Source organism: Ovis canadensis, chromosome 15 (genome assembly GCF_042477335.2).
Source record: "Ovis canadensis isolate MfBH-ARS-UI-01 breed Bighorn chromosome 15, ARS-UI_OviCan_v2, whole genome shotgun sequence".
NCBI lineage: Eukaryota > Metazoa > Chordata > Mammalia > Artiodactyla > Bovidae > Ovis > Ovis canadensis.
Genome location: NC_091259.1, coordinates 42,114,604 through 42,134,024, shown reverse-complemented (window position 1 = coordinate 42,134,024; position 19,421 = coordinate 42,114,604). Strand labels below are relative to the sequence as shown.

General features: G+C 52.9%; 1 protein-coding gene across 3 annotated transcripts in view; it reads right to left on the bottom strand.

The window, feature by feature from the left end:
- GRAMD1B (GRAM domain containing 1B) overlaps positions 1-19,421 on the bottom strand; it is a 197,958-nt gene that overhangs the window by 2,358 nt on the left and 176,179 nt on the right. For all 3 annotated transcript variants that reach the window (XM_069554218.1, XM_069554219.1, XM_069554217.1), the window contains 9 exons: positions 15,690-15,805; positions 13,820-13,976; positions 12,365-12,554; positions 9,996-10,139; positions 8,898-9,016; positions 8,500-8,642; positions 6,283-6,386; positions 5,252-5,455; positions 3,993-4,083 (listed from right to left, as the gene is read on the bottom strand). In XM_069554218.1, the coding sequence (XP_069410319.1) occupies positions 3,993-4,083; positions 5,252-5,455; positions 6,283-6,386; positions 8,500-8,642; positions 8,898-9,016; positions 9,996-10,139; positions 12,365-12,554; positions 13,820-13,976; positions 15,690-15,805 (1,268 nt within the window). The remainder of the gene's footprint in view (positions 1-3,992; positions 4,084-5,251; positions 5,456-6,282; positions 6,387-8,499; positions 8,643-8,897; positions 9,017-9,995; positions 10,140-12,364; positions 12,555-13,819; positions 13,977-15,689; positions 15,806-19,421) is intronic.

The window sequence follows — 19,421 nt, the reverse complement described above, 5'->3', positions numbered from 1 at the left end:
GAAACAGCAGCCATGAGATGGAATCTAGGAGGGCACCCTCCCTCTCAGAGGCAGGGATGCACCCCACCCCAGAGGCCACCGTCCTTGACCACTGGGTCACCTGAAGCATCGCAGTGAGTGAGTAAGTGAACTGGGGGAGGTGGGGAGAGGAATGCAGCAAGGGGGGGCAGGAGAGAGAGAGAGACGCACTCTCACCTGGAGGGGCTGGGGCACAGCAGGAGGACCGTGGAGGGGTGTGTGGAGTGAAGGCCTCAGGAAGGAGAGACACACAGTCACCCAGAAGTGGGTGTTAGGGGAAGAGAGGTGGATGGAGAGGAAAAGAGACGAGGGCGTGAAAGAAGCGATCAGACAGTACCTGAAACAGATCCTAATGGGAGCAAGGAAGAAAAGCGGGGAAGAGGCAGAGGTCAGAAACAGACTCGTGTGGGGAAGGGGAGGCTGCGCTTAACTCGAGCCAGAGAGAGAGTGAGAAAGAAACACCAGGAGCAAAGAAAACAGCAGATGAGGACAGTGAGCAAGGAAGGGCTGGGGGCAACTGTAAGTGGACCTTTGGTATCTCAAGGGAGATCAATTGAGACAAGGTTTCCCAGCTCTGACCCCTGACACTGCCCAGGTGTTAGCACAGCTGCCTGAGAGCTCCTGGCTCCCCCGTGCATCTGCCAGAGCCCTGTCAGGGGCATGGGGACCAGCCGAGGCTTCCCAGGGATAGGCTGGAGGTATGAGGAAACAGGGAGCTGGGAGGATAACTAGGGGTCGGACCCAGTAGGGAATGGAGAGTCAGCGAGGGCCTGAGAATTCTCTCCTCTCGGCCTCAGCGGCCTGAAGGTTCATGGAATGGAGAGATAAAGACTCTGGGACAGATAGGACGTAGACACGCAGAACTGGGCACAAAGCCTGGCTCCCGGCTTTGAAGCCTCTTAACTTCCTATCAAGTTTCCCAATAATACCCACTCTACTGGGGTGACTCTGTGCACAGAGAGGGTGTATGTGAAGCCCCCCATGGAAGGGATGTATGTGAAACCCCTCACGAGGGGTGTGGTTACTTTAATTAAAGGAGGAGGTCCAGACACACAGGAAAAGGAATGACAAAAATGGGAAGATAAATAGATGGAGAAAAGACCAGCAAAGAAAAGAAAATCTGCCACGTCTCTGACCTTTCAAAATATGTGATACATGTGGCATGTGTTTCTGCGTTTCTCACCCTGGCTTCCAGCACTCTGGAAGGCTGTCTTCCTTAAAGGGGCGGCTACAAATCCCTGGGGCTACTCAGCTGTGTTCTTGGGGCTCTCTGAGCTCTCCACAAGGACTTCTAAGTGATGTACTGAATCTCAACGATACCACCTTTAATTGCACCAGACACCTGGATCTTCCGAAAGCCACCTCTTCAAGGTGCCCTGCAACCACTTCAGCACCTGCATTTGGGATTGTGCACAGTCTGGTCTGTGCTCAGCAGAGGCCAAGGGACACCCCTTGATGTGGCTCAAGTGAGGCCTGAGGGTGGTCTAAACAGAGAAAAGATCCAAGGGCTGGATGGCCACAGGGCAGGCTTATAGTGGCATGGGCCACTTAGACAGACACCCTGCATTGTTCTCAAAGGTTCCACTTGCACACTGGGAGCAGACCCACTGCCCTGACACTCTAGGGTTGAAAGATGAGGTCTGAATATCCTAAACTATCAGAGCTCCAACTTGACTTAATCCACTATACAATTTACTCAGGCCACCCGATCTTCTCTACTTACAACAAAACACAAAAAGAGCTGAAACAGAGCTAACCCAAGGTTAGAGTTTTCTGTTAAGCAAACCCAACATCAGAGATTCAGTTTGGACAGTGGTAGGAATGACATTAAAATGCTGCTGCTGAAGGTGGATTTTCACTGGTCTTACAGTCAGTCGTCTTTGTGTTTAGTTTTATAAAAATATATGGGCTGCTTATGCCATAGTCACAGTCAGAAGACTTGCATCTATTTTTATGTTACATATTTAGGTGCGGTGAACAAGAGCAACCCCCGCTCCTGACGCTCACAGGCCCCCTCTTGCCACCTGGTCCCCGGCCTGTCCTCAGCCCATCTCCCCTCTCACGCTCCACACTCGCCGCCATGATGATCTCGTGCACACCATGGCTCTAATGCTACTGACAAACGAATCCGCAACTGCAGCCTCAACTCCCCCTCTAAGCTCCAGGTCCGCAGCTATCTACCTGCCACGTCCATTTGGACAACCTCAGAAACACTGGGGACGGACAGCATCTTCCGCAACGTCTTTTCACTAAGTTCCAGGTTTCTGTCCACGACACAGCCCTCACAGGCACGTGGACCTGAGAGTCCTCATCTTTAGCTACGTAACCAGGTGCCACGAGCCTTAAATTCTGGGCCCTCCCAGCCCCCGGCCCTCATCTCAGCCCGACCAGCCCCTCCTGCTGAGATCACTGCCATCTGCTCCACTGACCTCCCTGTCTCCTGCCTGTTCTTGTCTATTCTATACACAATGCTGCCATCAGGGTGATTTTTTTTTTTTTTTAAGTGAAACTCCAACTGTGTTAGTCCAGGACTTCTTTCCTGGTTTCCTGTGGGCAGAGCTGTGTGCTTGCTTCTGTGTTTCTGAAAATGCCTCAGTGAAGGCATGAAGGCTGGGGCGTGGGGTGGGCGTCACAGAGCAGGACAGAGCTACGGACGGCCTAGTGCCCGGTGCATCCCTGAGAGGGCAGCATCTGGGCAGCTCCTGAGTCCCCAACTCCCTTAGCTATGCCCCCACATCCCCCAGCACAGCCCCAGGCAGGAAGGGCCAGGCTGTCAGGCAGTGGCCCAACCAAGCAGAGGAGCAGTTAGCACTTAGCTGTCTGAGCTGCTCCTGCCCAAGGTGTACGAAAGTCCTTACAGCAGCCTCTGGGCTCACACGTCAGAGAGCTATGTCCTCCCACTTTGTGTGTGTTAGTTACTCAGTCGTGTCCAACTCTTTGTGACTCAATGGACTGTAACCAGCCAGGCTCCTCTGTCCATGGATTTCCCAGGAGTGGGTAGCCACTCCCTTCTCCAGGGGATCTTCCCTACTTAGGAATCAAACCCAGGTCTGTTGCACTGCAGGCAGATTCTCTACCGTCTGAGCCACCAAGGAAGCCCTTACATCCTCCTTTCTCTCAATGAACTTCCTGTGCAAGTTACTGAGCCCACAGTTTTATAGCTTATGGCAATAAGTATACATTGCTTACAATAAAATAAGCATGCACTTTTCCTGGACTCCAAAGTCCTGGACTTTTGTCTGGCTGCCCAGTCAAGGGTGGGCCCGTAAGTGCACAGTCCCAATGCCCAGCACAGAGCAGACACCCAGAACACCAGTCACAAACAAAAGAGTGGGCTCCTAAAACGTCTGTAGCATCTCTGTATTAACATTTATCCAACATTGCTGCTGCTAAGTCACTTTAGTCGTGTCCGACTCTGTGCGACCCCATAGACGGCAGCCCACCAGGCTCCCCTGTCTCTGGGATTCTCCAGGCAAGAACACTGGAGTGGGTTGCCATTTCCTTCTCCAATGCATGAAAGTGAAAAGTGAAAGTGAAGTCGCTCAGTCGTGTTCGACTCTTCACAACCCCATGGACTGTAGCCCACCAGGCTCCTCCGTCCATGGGATTTTCCAGGCAAGAGTACTGGAGTGGGGTGCCATCGCCTTCTCCGATCCAACACTGCAGTAACCATCAATTCCTGCCAGTCTGACCCACTTGAAATTGAGTTCCTGTCACGGATGCTGTACGCAGCGTTTTCTTCTGAGTCCTGAAGGCCTAGCACACAGTAAAGCACTGAATGAAACAGAAAAAGGCAGCAAAGAGGCAAGGAGTGACAGACAGAGCAACCGATCTGGAGAGAGACCAGAGGAGAAAGCAAGAACCGGGGCAGCAGCGAGGCTGTCTGGACGCCTGAGGAAGACAGATGGGAAGGAGGCGGCAGGCGAGAAAGGAAGGGGCGGGGGCACGGCTGGGGGAGAGCCGGAGTCCCTTACACACAGCTGATAACCAGCAGCAGCTTGGACACGCTCTGCAGGTGGAAACCGTTGGGGCTGTCCTCAGGGATGTGCCGCGTCTGCGTGGAACCTGTGGGGAGAAGGAAGAGGCCATCATCATGCGGCCCGTGAGCCCACCACCAGGTGACACGAGGCCGGTCCTGCACAGAGCTGTCTGTGATGCTGCTGTCTCAGAAACCATGTGCTTCGTGGATAGCCCTCTACCCTCTGAAACTAAAAGGGAAGTGACTGAATGGATGAGAAAACCGCCCGACCCTTGTAGCTGGGACCTGCAGATGCAGGACAAAGAGACCTGCAGCCGTGGGAGGCAAACAGCACTGGGCTGGGCCAGAGGCAGCTTTCAGCGCTAGCTTTATCCCTAACAGGCCACGTGATACGGAGAAAGTCACGTGAACAGTGAGGGTCAGTTTATTCAAATGAGAAGTTAGTCAGAAGTCCTGTATGTAAAATGCATAAATAAGATGGGAGTGCTCCAGCTAAAGCCGGTTGAAGTACATGGAAGGCTGACACCCCCCTCCTCCCTGTGCCTCAACCTGCTGTGATCAACACCCCAATATCTGGGGAGGGAGGAGCAGAGCATAGTCTGAAAAACCCCTGCCTGAGCAAAGACAGGAGAGTGTGCACAGCTCCATGGGAGGAGGCAGACACACCGAGGAGGGGACCACCTTGTACCCCCTGACCTGTTACGAGGTAACATTGGGGTCTGAGCTTTAGTTTCTCCAGGAGCCTTTCCTGAGAACGCAGAAGCTTCAGGCTCAAGCTCATTCAGGGAGCCATGGAGCTCAGGGAACACAGAGGCAAAAACTCAAAGACACTTTCTGTTCAACAGAGCATATAAGGGGTACAGCAGGGGCTGGGGAGCTTAAGGGCAAAAGGAAATAGTAGAGCAGGGGTCCTCAACCTCTGAGGTCTAACGCCTGATGTTCTGAGACGGAGCTGATGTAATAATAGTAGAAATAAAGTGCATAATACATGTAACGAGCTTGAATCATTCTGAAGCCACCCCGCCCTGCACCCCAGTCCATGGAAAAATTGTCTTCCATGAAACCGGTCCCTGGTGCCAAAAAGGTTGAAGACCACTGCAGTACAGCATCCAGAGCCTCAGACTTTATGAGTCGAGAGCCAGTCACACCCAGCCTATCCCAGGCTGCAAGGTGAGTGTGCCTGTGTGCCTGGTACAGGCAGGGAGCTCTGCCCACAGCCCTGAGACATCCACCCTGCCCCCACCTGGCACGCACCTGCCACATGTTTGATCCTGTGGCCCACGTCCTCATCAGTGGGCGTGGTGACGGGGCTCATCACCTCCTCCAGGTGTGGCACCCGCAGGTGAGCATGGGGCCGTTTTCTCCTCCGCACCGTTGGGGGCTTGCTGGCCTTCTCTTTAGGAGACTGTCTGTGCATCTCCGCCAAGTAGGTGCTCTCTGTTTTGGTCAGCTCACTCTCTGTCAGGGTCAAAAGACCACGTAAGAGGCCACGTGCCCTTGCCCCCAACCTAACATATTGACCTCTGGAGCAACTCTATCCACTCCTAGCTGAATGCCCTCTAAAAGTACCATGTTCCCATACCAGACTCTGGGGTGTTGCCTGGAGGGTAGGGGGTCCCTCAGGGATGCCCCTGAGCACTAGAAAGTTATCCTGGGACCCAGCCCAGCCCAAAGCCCTCTTCTGGGTCGTTCAACAGTGTGTAGACAAAGGCTTCCAACGTACACCCTCACATATGCAACCCAGGGCACGTCACATTTCCCAGTGGATCCCTTCAATGGCTATTTCCTTCTCATAACATATTACCACCAGTGTATCTAGATCTTAGGCTCATTCTGGAGGGGGGGGGGGGGTCACGGATCCTTTCAATTGTGGTTTAGTTGCTAAGTTGTGTGCGACTCTTTTGTGACCCCATGGACTACAGCCCTTCAGGGTCCTTTGTCCAGGGGATTTCCCAGGCAAGAATACCAAAGTGGCTTGTCATTTTCTCCTCCAGGGAATCTTCCTGACCAAGGGATCAAACCCATGTCTCCTGCATTGGCAGGCAGATTCTTTACCACTGAGCCACCAGGGAAGCCCACCCATCACGATTACAATCTCATAAAGGCCGCAGTCAGAGTCTCTTGAACGTGCACACGTTCACATACATGGACCCATTCCTGGGCAGACTCAGGTACCCCGTGAAGCCCCCCTCACCTCCTCCGTCTCTCCCTGTGTCCCAGACCCCCTCCCCTGCTTGAACGGGGACAGAGGGCCAGTTCACCCAGCAGCATCGGCAGGCGCTCACCCAGGTGGCGGAAGTAGTCCTCCAGCCCACTCCAGAAGTTCTTCTCGATGAACGTTTTCACCAGCCCCCAGGGCTGTTTCCGATAGCGCAGCTCTGTGGAGACCCTGAGGAAGAAGCCAGAACCAAGATCAGCCCTTTCCTGGGTAGACCCTCCTCTGCTGGGAACAGGAAACGTCAGGTTTCAGGTCAAGGCAGCCTCATGCTGCCCTTTACAGGTTTGCATCCATGACGTCATGTGATTTCCCTGGGCACCCTGGGAGGCAGGTGAAGCTAGTGGGGTTATCCCCATTTTAGGGATGGGAAAACTGAGTCAGAATTTGTAAGGGGACTAAAGACTAACATGAAGGGCCCTGACTCCCAGCTCAGAGCTCACTCGTGACACCATGGGGCCTCCTCCTGGGAGGGCCCAGGGCCCTTCTCTGTCTTCAGAGACTTCGAGCCCAAGGCAGAGTCTTGGGCTTCATAGCTTCCACCGTTAAAAAGAGTTTCACTGGCTACCACCTGTCTCCTGCCTTTCCACCTCCCCAGCACTTTGCCAGCTCCTGCTCTGCCCATGGGCCTCTCACTGCCTTGTTTCCTGTAGCGTCAGCTCCTTCTGCTCCTGCTCACCCGCTGCTCTGCTCTCCTGAAGGTTCACTTTTACTCCCGATACTCCCCACGTCCAAGGCTGCTGGCTCTGCTCTCATGAGGAAGAAGAAGGGACCCCACCCCAGTCTGATGTGCACTTGCCCATGGCCCCTCACCCCGCTCCCAGCAACCACTTCCTGGACTAAGGGTGGACTCTGTGGGGGTCTAGCTGGACAAGCAGCTACCTCTAAGGGAGCTGGGCAGAAAGGACATCCAGCTGGAAGACCCCCACCCCCAACCAAGGAATCTGCAAGCAAGGAACACAGACCCTGCAGGAGAGGAAGAGAGGGGCTGGAGGGAGGTGAAAGAAGGGAGAGGGCAGGAGAGGGAGGAAAAAAGGAAGAAGGAAGGGAGAAGAGAAGGGAGCGGGGAGGGAGAAGAGAAGGAAGAAAAAGAAGAGAGTGGGATGAGAGGGGTTGCTCTCACAGAAGCCAAAAAGGATTTTTTTATTTTTTAATAAGAAGACGAGAAAGATTCAGACCCTTTTCCAAAGTGTGGGTATTCATTTGATCTTCCTGACTCCCCAAAGACCCCTCTGCAACCTTTTATCAAATTCCTATTATATTTGAATGACACGAATGAATTTCTGCTCTGTAAAAGATTTTGGTTTAAGATACAGGTACACGACCCAGTTGTTCTCAGATGGGTGTGTATCTTGGTTTTTCAATCTAACTACAAGCTTATTGAAATGTCAGAGTCTAAATTTCTTCCATCCTCGAAACGCACATCACAGTGCCCTGGACAGCCATAAACAGCATCTGGCTAATCACTCAATCAACGCTTTCTAACTCCGCTGTGTGCAGGCCCCATCCTGGGTGCTGGGAATAGAGTGATGGGTGGGCTCCTGCTGGCCTGGATGGCTGGAGCCGCTGCCATCAGGAAGATGCCTGGAAACTCGCAATGTGCCCAGCCTTCAGCAGGATAGGAAGGGCAGAGATTCGCTTCTCTAAGACCTGGGTTTCAGTGCTTGTGACTGTTGGAAAAGCTGCTCATCTTGTAATGACCCTCAGTTTTCTTACCTGAAAAGTGAGGACACACTCACCTCCTTGGGTTACTCTAAAGAATCCAGTTCATGGAGGTGAAGTAACTACATAAGACTTATGAACTGCAGACAATCACTAAATAGCAGTGGCTCTGATACTTTAGGAACGAGAGACACAGAGACTTCCCTGGTGGTCCAGTGGCCAAGACTCCTCCCTCTCAGGGCCGGGGCCCGGATCTGATCCCTGGTCAGGGAACTAGATCCCACAAGCTGCATCTAAGAAAAGATCTTGCCTGCCACAACTAATGATGGAGCATGCAGCAACTAAGGCCTGGTACAGCCAAGTAAATATTTTAAAACAGAAGAGACAGAGATACACAGAGGGGTGAAGGAAACATGTGGTGGAGAAGTAGGAGCTGTCAGGTTGGGGGGAGGGTGTGGGGTGGGTCTTGAAGTATTCAGAGAAAAGACAGAATAAAGAATGAGCCCACAGCCAACACCCCCCGCCTCCCTCTTCCTCCTCAGAAGCACATCAGTGCTGTCCGATGCAGGGTCCCCCAGGAACACCAGGGACTTGCTCTGAACCTGCCCATCTGCAGAGACAGCACCTGAGTCGACTCTTGTTGCGGGCCACGCGGGTCAGCGTGTAGCGGTTGATGGTGTAGAAGTAGTCGTGATACGGCACGTCGTGCGTGAGGACCTCAGCATCGATCACGTAGCACTCGCTCTCCTGGCTCGCCTTGTACATGGTCTGCAGGGAAGAAAGGACGGGGGGTGGGGCTGAAGAGGAGCAAGTTGGGAGAAGCCGCTCCTTCCTGATGACCTCCCCGCCTCCCCCCCGCCCCCCCGCCCCGGCTCCTAACTTCTGAGCGGGGACCTGAGGGAAACGCAGCATCTAAGCACTGTTTCAGGCTGAACATCACTCATGCCCAGATGTTCATCCTGACATGCCTCTCCTGAATCATTTACAGCAGAACAGAGGCCGTCCCGCCCGACCTCAGCTCACCTGTGTCTCCCTGACGGTGGCAGTTTTGGGAGCCAGAGGGTTGGTAAGGGTGATGGTGTAAAGGATCACTCGGCTCTGGTTTCCATTCTCCTCCTTCTTCCACGGATGGAAGATGATATCTGAGGGGAGAGGGGAGCCAGGGGATGAGGGAAGGAAAAAGGCCTGCTGTCCCCACCTCTGAGTGGCCCCGTCCAGTGACCTTCTCTCAGCTGCACTGGTTGCCAACTGGCCCCTCCAAAGGAAGTCAAAGGGCTGGGGGAGGAGGCTGAGAGGAAGGGGCGTCCGAGCAGAAAGAGGCTCATTGTAGACTGGCCGAGGACCTACACAGGCTCCGGAATGCGTATTGTTCTGGACTAGGGCAGGAGGTCCTGGGGGCCACCTACAGGGGTGCTGGCAACACTGGAGCTACTGTGATGGGGGCCTGGGATCCTCGGGAAGAAGCCCTCTCCTCTGAGATGCGACCTCCTATTGCCCTCGGCACGCCCCTCCTCCTGGCAGAGGGCTACGCTGGTGCCCAAGGGCTCCTCCGCAGGCTTGGACACTGAGCAGCCTTATTGGTCCCTGGAGAGTTGCAGGGCAGGAGGAAGGAGCATCCGGTGCAAAGCACTGACTCTGAGAGCCCGAGGTTTGCATCCCATCCGGGCCCCTTCTCAGCTGCATGATCTTAGGCAGATAACAGGGGTCTGAGATCCACCTCCCTCCCTGGTATCATGGGGACCACAATAACAGCACCCAGGGCAGGCTGGAGGATTGAATGAGACAAGACAGGGTGACGAGCCCAGTGGGTGGCATGTGCCAACGAGGCATGGCAGCTGCTGCTCTCGGCTAGACGGTAAGCCCTGGGGGTTCCTGTTCGCTGCTGAGCCTTTGGGGGTTAGCACTGAAGGGCCGGCTGCAGAGGACAAGTGCAGCCACAGTGGTGTGGGGAGGAGCAGCTGACAGGGCCCCAGGGAGCTCCAGAACCACGTGCAGCCAGAGAGGGAGCGCCCTGGGCCATCAAGTGGCTGGGAAAAGGAGGGTGCATTGGAGGGGAGAGGAAAGCAGAGCAGGCAGAGCGGGAAGGGGTGGGAGGCACCAGCCTGGGGGCGGGGCACGGACCTGAGAACCGTCGCTGCTCCATGAAGTCCCGCTGGAAGGGTGAGTCGGTGAACAGGAGGTCATAGAGCTTGTCCACGCTGAAGTTGAAGACTTCGTTCACGTACTGCCGGCCACTCAAGTCCTCGTAGAAGGCCTGGACCTCCCCTGCACGGAGAGGATGAGGAGGGTAGGCAGGGAAGGTGAGGGACACACCAGGGACACCCGCAGGGCACTTGTGTCTCTGTGACTAATATGGGAATGGCCGCCAAGGCTCAAAGGAGGCCTCGGGTGGGGTGGGGGAGCCCTGGCCTCCACTGTTAGTGGCTTCGTGTCAACTGGCCTCATTCCTCGGCTGGCACGTGCACTGGATGCCAACGGGACTGGTCCAGTGGGACTCTAGTTGCATCCCATTCACTCATCCTTTACAAGGAGCTCGTGAATCCACTGTTTGCCCTTACACTTTCAGCCTTCCAAATTAAAGTGGTTTTTTAGACTAAAATTTAAATATAATAAATGACTACTCCCTGGGCCTGCCGGATGGAACCCAGAAGATCAGTTATCAACTGTCTGTACGTTAAACCACAAGCGACAGCAAATGTCAGCGCAGCCCAGGGCACAGGTGTGTCCAGGGACGCTTATGAGTCTGTTTCTATAAAAGCTTCTAGGCTGGACTATGGGGCGGTGATCTGTGATGTGTAAGGTCTGCTCTCCTTCCATAAAGCTGCCTCTACCCCCGTGACTTCAGTAAATTTCATTTTCTACAGGAAGAAAGCTTCAGAGTACAGGTGTGCGCATGCTCAGTTTCTCAGGCATGTCCGACTCTGCAATCCCATGTATATATAGACTATAGCCAGCCAGGCTCCTCTGTCCATGGGACTTTCCAAGCAAGAATACTGGGGTGGGTTGCCATTTCCTTCTTCAGAGGATCTTCCTGACCCAGGGATCGAACCCACGTATCCTGCATAGACAGGCAGATTCTCTACCGCTGAGCCATGCACGAAGTCCCTCAGAGTACAGGAGAGTTGCTCAAACCTCAGCACTCCTCCTGAGCCCTCAGCACCGCCCAGGCCCTGATCGAGGGACCAGCAAGGGCTGCAGTCTGATCTCAAGCAGGACGCTGACATTTCTGGCATCCCTGTGACCCTGAGAAGGCCAGGGCATCCTGGAGGGTCCATGCCCATGACTGTGCAAGATCAGGACTGTGGAGCACATTTGGGAGAGACACTCCCTTCTCAGTTTACAAGAGCGGCACCCCAGTTATCACACAGAGACCACCTGTGCAGCCCTAGACGGCCGTGGCAAACAAACCGCAGGTGAGACACTGCTATAAGTGACTCACAGGAGAGACTGTCCAGACGGAGAAGTGGGCACTGCTGGCCCAGCCTCACAAGTCCGACCCTACCACCAACTCACAGTGCTCGTCAGCCACACTCATGAACACTGAGCATCTGGCCTCTCGCCCCGGGATGTAAGAGGCAGCATGTTCCTGGGCTAGGGTGAGAGGCCAACCCTCTGCCAAAGGGACGTAAGAAGCCACCTACTTAGAAATGTCAGAGAAGCACCGTCTCCACAGTCTATCTGACGGCAACAGACTAGGTCTGAAACCCTCATGCTGGAGTCAAAGCAAGTGTCTATTAAAACCTAACTATTTTCCAGGGGCTTCCCTAGTGGTTCAGGTGGTAAAGAATCCACCTGCCAATGCAGGAGGTGATGGTTTGATCCCTGGGTCCAGAAGACCCCCTCGAGGAGGAAATGGCAACCCACTCCAGTATTCTTGCCTAGGAAATCCCACGGACAGAGGAGTCTGGGGGGCTACAGTCCATGGGGTTGCAAAAGAGTCAGTCATGACTGAGTGACTCACTTTCTCCATTGAGTGTTGTTTTCAAGGCTGCCACTAAATCCCATAGTCAGCTCCTATGGTTGATCAGCTCTTCCTGTTTGAACGCTTTCTACTCTTAGTCTCTAGGAAAACAAGCTCTGGGGTCACGGCTACTTCTTTTCCATCTCTTTGTTGGTCGGACACGACTTAGTGACTAAACAACAACCATCAATTTCCAGGGGCTGGTACTTTGCTGGTGGCATAAACACTGATGGGCAGCTGCAGGAAAGCCAGCGCCAGCATGCAATGACAAGACTAAATGGCAGGATAAAGCATTACCCGCTGAGCAAAGACAGACAACTATGAAACGACAAGGATCCTACAGTGAGTACCCCAAAAAGGGATATCTGCTAATAACAGGAGTATCTTTTTAAAAAAAGAGCTCTATTACCCACCCACCCTTCCGCTGGGAAGTCAGACTGACTCCCGTCTCCATTATGGGAACATCTGTTAAGCCTTCAAAACGTCTGGAGAGAGGAAGGGCCACTCTGCCCCCACTGTGGACGCCCACCTTCATCATGGGTGTCAGAAGAGTCACTGAGCTCAGTGGGGATGTCCTCGTTGTCGTTGAAGTCCAGCGAAGGGGAGTTCACGGGCGCGATGATCTCAATCTTCTCCCCGATGATGTTGTCGATGGTGAGCTCCTTCTCCAGAGACCCGTCGCCCTCTAGCACCTCCTCCTCCAGGGGCAGGCCATCAAACTGGGGTGGAGACAGAGCGGTCAGCCTGGTTTCCTCTCGAGGGGGAAGTCAAAGAGCTGGTCGAGGGGGCCTGCATGTTCAGAATGCTCAGGAGCTGCGGTGTGGGAGCCAGGGTTCTCCCCAGTTCTGCTGTGGAAGACAGAACCCAGCAGGAGGCCCTGTCCTTCTCCTGACCCCAAACCCCACGTGTGGGCATAGCCGGATCCTTTAGTCCAGCTCTTCTGGGCCCAGGCCTCCACCATCATATCACCATGTGAGCCTGTCTCTACTACCGCCTGTTTCCTGCAAGGTTCGAAAGGCTTCTTAAGCACTATTTGATTCATTCTCCCTTTAGCCCTGTGAGGGAACAGGTACACCTCTTTACATTTTAAAGTGAACCTCAGGGACTTTCCTGGTGGGCCAGCAGTCAAGAATCTGCCTTCTAATGCAGAGAATGTGGGTTCAATCCCTGGTCAGGATACTAAGCTACCACATGCCTCCTCGGAGCACCTAAGCCCACAACCTGAAGCTAGAGAGCTCACACGCCACAACTACAGAGCCTGTATGCCGCAACAAAGACCAGTGCCAGTCAGAAAGAAAAAAAACCTCACACACAGTAACTTAAAAAACAAGTTAACTTCAGAGACAGAAAATGCAGACTAGGCATCGAATGGATGTTTTCATTCTAAGGCCAAGTGGTCTGACTCCTAAACCACTAGAACACAAGGCTCTCTTCTCTGGGAACCCTTTCTTCTACCTGCCAGCTCACACCCGGACACTTCCTTCATCCAGCTTCTACCTGCTCCATTACCAAGTCCCAGAGGACAGACTCCTTCTTCCATACTGTTATATCTTTTGCAAAGCCAGCACAGCAGGTAGGTAGCAAGGAAGGGAGCCTTGAGTGTCCATACCAGGGGCCCCATCGTGATTTACGGGATGAATAAACAGAGCGGTTGTGCAGCCCTGTACTCATGTATGACTTTGACTTCAGATCAAGGCAGTGAAAAAAAGACCTGGAATAGTTCTTCACCAGCGGGCTGATCACAGCAGGCCACCAAGGGCAAAGCTCATACAATGGACTTGAAATGACTCTCATCTGCTAAGCCAAACAAACTCTGGTACCCGACGCACCGAGAGGCCAGCTCTGGGTTGTACACTCATTCGAATGTGGAGGCCCTCTGCATAAACTGACCATGGTATAACCAGCCTCCCCTCTACCTGCTCCCCAGGCTGGGGAACACCATCACTGGGCTGGGGTGGAAGCAAAGTGGGGTCCCTGCCCATACCGAGACAGGCGCTTCACTGCTCCCCGTGGACGTCAGTGTGCTGTTGGTGATGGATTTCTTGGGCAGCTGGGGACTGGCATCTGGCTTGGTCTCTATGCTGCTTTTGGAAGAGCTGTCGTTCACTTCATTCTCCTCTACAGGGATCTCCTCACAGTAGCTGAAAAGAGAGGCAACGTGAACCTGCGTTAACCTCGGTGGCCAAGACGGCCAGCTCACGAGAAACTCACACTCCTAGAACTATACAGGCTCGTCTGTTTCTTTGCTGTGTCCAAGGCCTTCCTCTATCCACTACTTGCCTGTGAACTCCCCTTCTAAAGCCTCCTTCCCACCTTACCCCTCCTTCCCATGGTAAAATCTCTATCCCCAAATTCACCTTTTCCAGGCATTCTCTTAAATGTGACCATTATTTGCCTTAAAATTCCTTTTTTGCCCATTGGCACCCCATCGGCACCCCATCCCACCCCAAGCTGACCATTTAATCAAACATCTGTGCTCTGGGCATACATCTGATTTCTCATAGTGACTAGGATAGGACTCTGAACCAGTGCCTTTTGCTGGTGCTGCCCAGATTCTGGATCATAAATAGCAAACTTCTCTGCATCACACACTGAGGAAAAACCCTCCTTGAGATAAAGGCAGGCACATTTCTGTGGACACCGCAGGTATGCCATTGTAGCTTCTCCCAAGGGAGAGACCATTCTCATCGGCATCTAACCTCTGCATGTTACCACACCTGGATGCGTTACAGCTCTGCGTCAATCATGATATGCGTTTTAAGGACAATCACGGAGATACACAGTGCAGTGACAATACTATTCAGTGTGAGAAGCGGTACCTGAGCGCAGGCCTACACACTACACATCTGATGCTCTTTCCTTGCGGTCTATTCTTCCATGCCTCTCACACGACCACACCTCTACCTCAAGCCTGCCTGCACCGCTTTAACCCATCAGTAGCACGCGGTACAGCAACAGCCCCTTCTCTTCGTAACGTCCTTCCCTTGGCTTCCAGCACACGAGATTGCTAGCATCCTCCCACCTCAATGGATATTCTTTTGTGTTTTCCTTTGCTGCCTCTTTCCTAGGCCCAGTCCCTGAGCTGCTTCTTATGTTAATTCAGTCACCTGGTGATCTCAGCCACCAATAACCTCCGAGGTTATGGCCCGAGCCCAGACCTCCCCACACTCACACAAACACCCATGTGACATCTCCACATGGCTAACAGTCATCCCAAACTCAACTTGCCTAACATCAAGCTCCCAATTTTCCCTCACAGCTGCTCTGCGTCTGGTATTGTCCATCTCAGTTCAGAACAACTCTATCCTTCCAGCTGGTGGATCCTTAAAGCCACTTGTGAGTCCTTTCTGACTCATCAGCAAATCCTCCAAAATATGCTGGTTCTATCTTCCAAATATATTCAGAAACTAACCTCTTACTGCTGTTTCTACAGCTACCCTCCTGGTCCAAACCACCATCACCTCTCATCTAAAGGGTCTAAATTATTCAGCAGCCTCTTAGCCGGTCTGCCCTGGTTCCTCTTCAGCCTATCTTCAACCCAGGAGACAGAGTGATGTTAAAATGTTAAGTCAGGTCTCATCAATTATCTATTTGAAGCCTTCCCTGGCTTCTCGTCCTCCTCTGAGGAAATCATGCCGGCCCAGCAGCCCTCAGAGTCCAGCCTGACCTCCCGCTCCCCACCTCGCCTTGGCTGGCTGGCCCAGCCACCCGCTTCCTCCATCTGGGAGGGGCTTCCCACAGCCCCATCCTGGGTGCCCCCTCGCTTCCCTCGGGGCCTGACTTAGATGCCAGTCTCTGGCCATTCTCGCCCCCTGGAAGGGCTCCCCGCAGGCGGCCTGCCCCATCTCGCTCACCCCATCGTGTTGAAGTCGTCATCAGGAGGCACATAGTCCTCATCGTCACTGGTCAGGCCCAGCTCGTTCCCGTAGCACTGGTGGACGAAGTGCCACAGCTCCTTGGGGCACAGTGGCTGCAGGGGACAGCAGAGAGGCTTGACCCTCCCTTCCTCGGGACTCCACTCTCCACAGAGGCACTGAGTTTACCTGGACTCCCTCGAGGGATGAGAAGCCAAACTCTACCCTCCTCGGCTGGATAAGTGGAGGGTGACAGCTCCATGAAAACCCCACCCCTGCCCTGCCCTCTGCTCCAGATCTGTTTTTCCAGAACATGGCTTTTAGCAAAGCCAGGAACTTGACCTGTTCCCTCTATTCAGGTCTGCAGAGCAGAACTGATGGGCCCTTGAACTGCCCATCTCCTGTCCTGTGAGTGAGGCCCTGTATTAAGCAGCATAAACCAAGGTACTCTGGGGCCAAAATGACCACAGAGCTTCTGAGCTGGACTCAGAATGAGACAATCCTGAGCCAGTCTCCCTGACTCAGCAGGAATCTGCGGATACTAACAGTGGCCTCGCAGGCCCCAATGGATCAGATCCAGCAATGAGGTGTGACACCTCCAAGGTGGCCCATTCCTCAGCTGGGCAGTTCCTGTGCTTGGAAAGAAGCTGACATTCTCACAGCTTCAGGGGCCTCAAAGGTCACTGGATCCAACTCTCTCTTCACTGCCTGAATACTTCTTTCTTTATCCTTAATCACAATCAGTTCGCCTACAGGTCTATGTATTAGTTCCGTATACAGTCTTTCTCATTTCACTGGATGTCTACATAGTCTTCTCAAAAGCACTGTCCTAAGAAAAGCTAGCTCTCACTGAGAGTCAGAGTTTCAGGCAAGAGGCAACAGAATGTCAAAGAATGAAGGTCAAAGGTGGAGACCACGGATGAGTCTTGGTTTTCTGGGAGGGAGATGCTGGGAGGGATACATGTGAAAAAAAAAAAAAGTGTTAAGAAAAGCAGAAACAGTAAAGAACGTTCCCGCCAACAGATCTGATAAGGAATTGGCGATGTCACCCTTGTAAGGTGTGGGCTTCCCTCGCAGCTTAGCCGGTGAAGCATCTGCCTGAAATGCAGGAGACCCAGGTTCGATTCTTGGGTCGGGAAGATCCCCTGGAGAAGGAAATGGCAACCAACTCCAATATTCTTGCCTGGAGAATCCCATGGACAGAGAAGCCTGGAAGGCTACAGTCCATGAGGTCACAAGAGTTGGACACATCTTAGCGACTAAACCACCACCGGGTTTAAGGTATAGCTTAAGAAGCAGGCAGCTGGCAGGACGCCATGAGCCAGGGTTCCAGGATCCCAGTGGAGAAACGCCCAGAATAGCAGCTGCAGTTCTCTCTGAGCCAGGGTCCAGGGTGTGTGTGTGTGTGTGTGTGTGTGTGTGTTGGGGTAGCCAGGAGAGAGAGAGTGTGTGTGTGTGAGGGTGTGTGTGTGTGTGTGTATGTTGGGATAGCTGTAGGTGAGTGTGTGTGTTGGGGTAGCCAGGAGAGGGTGTGTGAGTGTGTGTGTGAGTGTGTGTGGTGGGGTAGCCAGGAGAGTGTGTGAGTGTATGTGTGTGTGTGAGTGTGTGTGTTGGGGTAGCCAGGAGAGAGAGAGTGTGTGTGTGTGTGAGAGAGTGTGTGTGTGTGTGTGTGTGTGTGTGTGTGTGTGTTGGGGTAGCCAGGAGAGGGTGTGTGCGTGTGTCGGGGGCAGCTCTTTGTGTTCGCTCTCCCGGTCCCAGAGGAAGGCACTTGCTTCTCCTGTACCTGGACCTCCTCCCTCCAGCTTTCATGGACACCATCCACCGTGCCCGGAACATGCCTGCCTCCCTGCCAGACCACGCCCTCCCCTTCCTCACAGTTTGCCTTCTCCAAGCAGCCTTCCCTGCCTGAGTCCACCGGGCTCAGCTCATCTGACCACAGCTGGGGCAAGCACAGCTGGCAGACTCTGCTCATCAGGCGGGATTCTCGATTACTCTGTGAGAGCTTCTGCAAACCATATGGGTGATCCTCTGTCTTAGAAACGACAGTGGCTGTGAGCTGAAAATTCAAACCTGCCAGCGGAGACCCAGATGCATTATCATTTCACCACTATCCGTGGCTGATAAAGGTTGATGATCAACTCAAGCTATCAGGGTTTACAAGAGGGCTACAGACTTTTAGGTTAGAAAAAGCTCTAAACAGCACATCTGTTCAATTTCCTTTAGATGATGGTAAGTTTGGGCTAGAGTCAAGGTAGAGACACACATTATACCTAACTATATATATGTCATATATATAATTGGAATTATTATATAATCATATAATTCCCCCCCCTCCCAAGTCTCTTTCTCCGGCAGGGAGGCTGTTTCTTAACCCCTGCTGCCCCCACCAACTTTGGCATCTGCATGGGAATTGTCTAACACCTTCAGCCAGGTCTCCTTCATCAACATCTCCCACAGAGCCCCCTTCACGCAGGTGGTCAACTGGTGGCTGTATTAACTCTATTTTCCTACTTTCTGTATTTTTTAAAAAAGGTTTATTTTATTGAAGTATAGTTGACTCATAATATTGTGTTAATTTCTGCTGTTCAGCAAAGTGATTCACATACCTATATATCAATATATTCTTTTTCATATTCTTTTCCAGTTTGGTTTATCAGAGGATATTGAATAGAGTTCCCTGTGCTATATAGTAGGACCTTGTTGTTGATCCATTCTATATATATGATACTTCACATTTGCTAATCATAAACTCCCAATCCTATTTTCTGTATTTTTCATGTTCTGACATCTAAGGCCTTGTTGACTGTGGAGGGCCTGCCCCTTGCAGGATTAGCTAATTTCTACAGATAAAAATCACCCCACGAGGAAGAACACCTTTTCTAGGTAAAGCCTCCAAGCCAAAGTCCACACCCTCAAGGACCTCCCTTTATAGCTCTTACATTCCAGGCCAGTTCTCTCTTGCACTAATTACCCCTGGACGGTCTCTCTAGAGAGAAGTCTCTCTATCCTGAAGCCTGATGACACATTCAAGCCAGCCAGTCCTAAACCTGCTTGGGCTTCCCAGGTGGCTCAGTGGTAAAGAACCCACCTGCCAATGCAGGAGATGCAGGTTTGATCCCTGGATCAAGATGATCCCCTGGAAAGGGAAGTGGCAAACCACTCCAAGATTCTTGCCTGGGAATCCCACGGACAGAGGGGCCTGGTGGGCTACCGTCCATGGGGTTGCAAGAGTCGGACACAACTGGGCGACTAAGCAACAGCAACGCTCATTCATTCCTGTGAAATGAAGGCTCTTATTCTGCGGTGCCTCCTCGCTCTCTCTGCCTCCTGACTAACCTGCAGCTTCCTGTATGGTATGCTGGGCCTCTGCCTCAGGGATCTGTGAGTATAAAAACTTCTTCCTCGTGACCGTTATTCCTGTTTCTGTGTGTTTTACCACATCTGATTGAAACAAACCCCAGTACATTTTAAAACAGCAGAACTGAGTGCCCTAAGTCAACAGGGCCTTGCTCCAGGCAGCCAGGAGGTTGTTCATTTAAGAGGACATGCTACTCCCAGCACCTGAGTCACCAGCAGTGGAGGACACGTTACCGCGAGCCTGGAGGAATTCTGGAACCAGGGGAAGCAGGGGCTTCCTAAGAGTAGGCCAATGCTGCAGCAAGAGAAATCACCCCTGTAGCCCCCACCCAAGGGGCAGGGACATTCTAGTGGGTGCGCATCCAGAGGCCAATG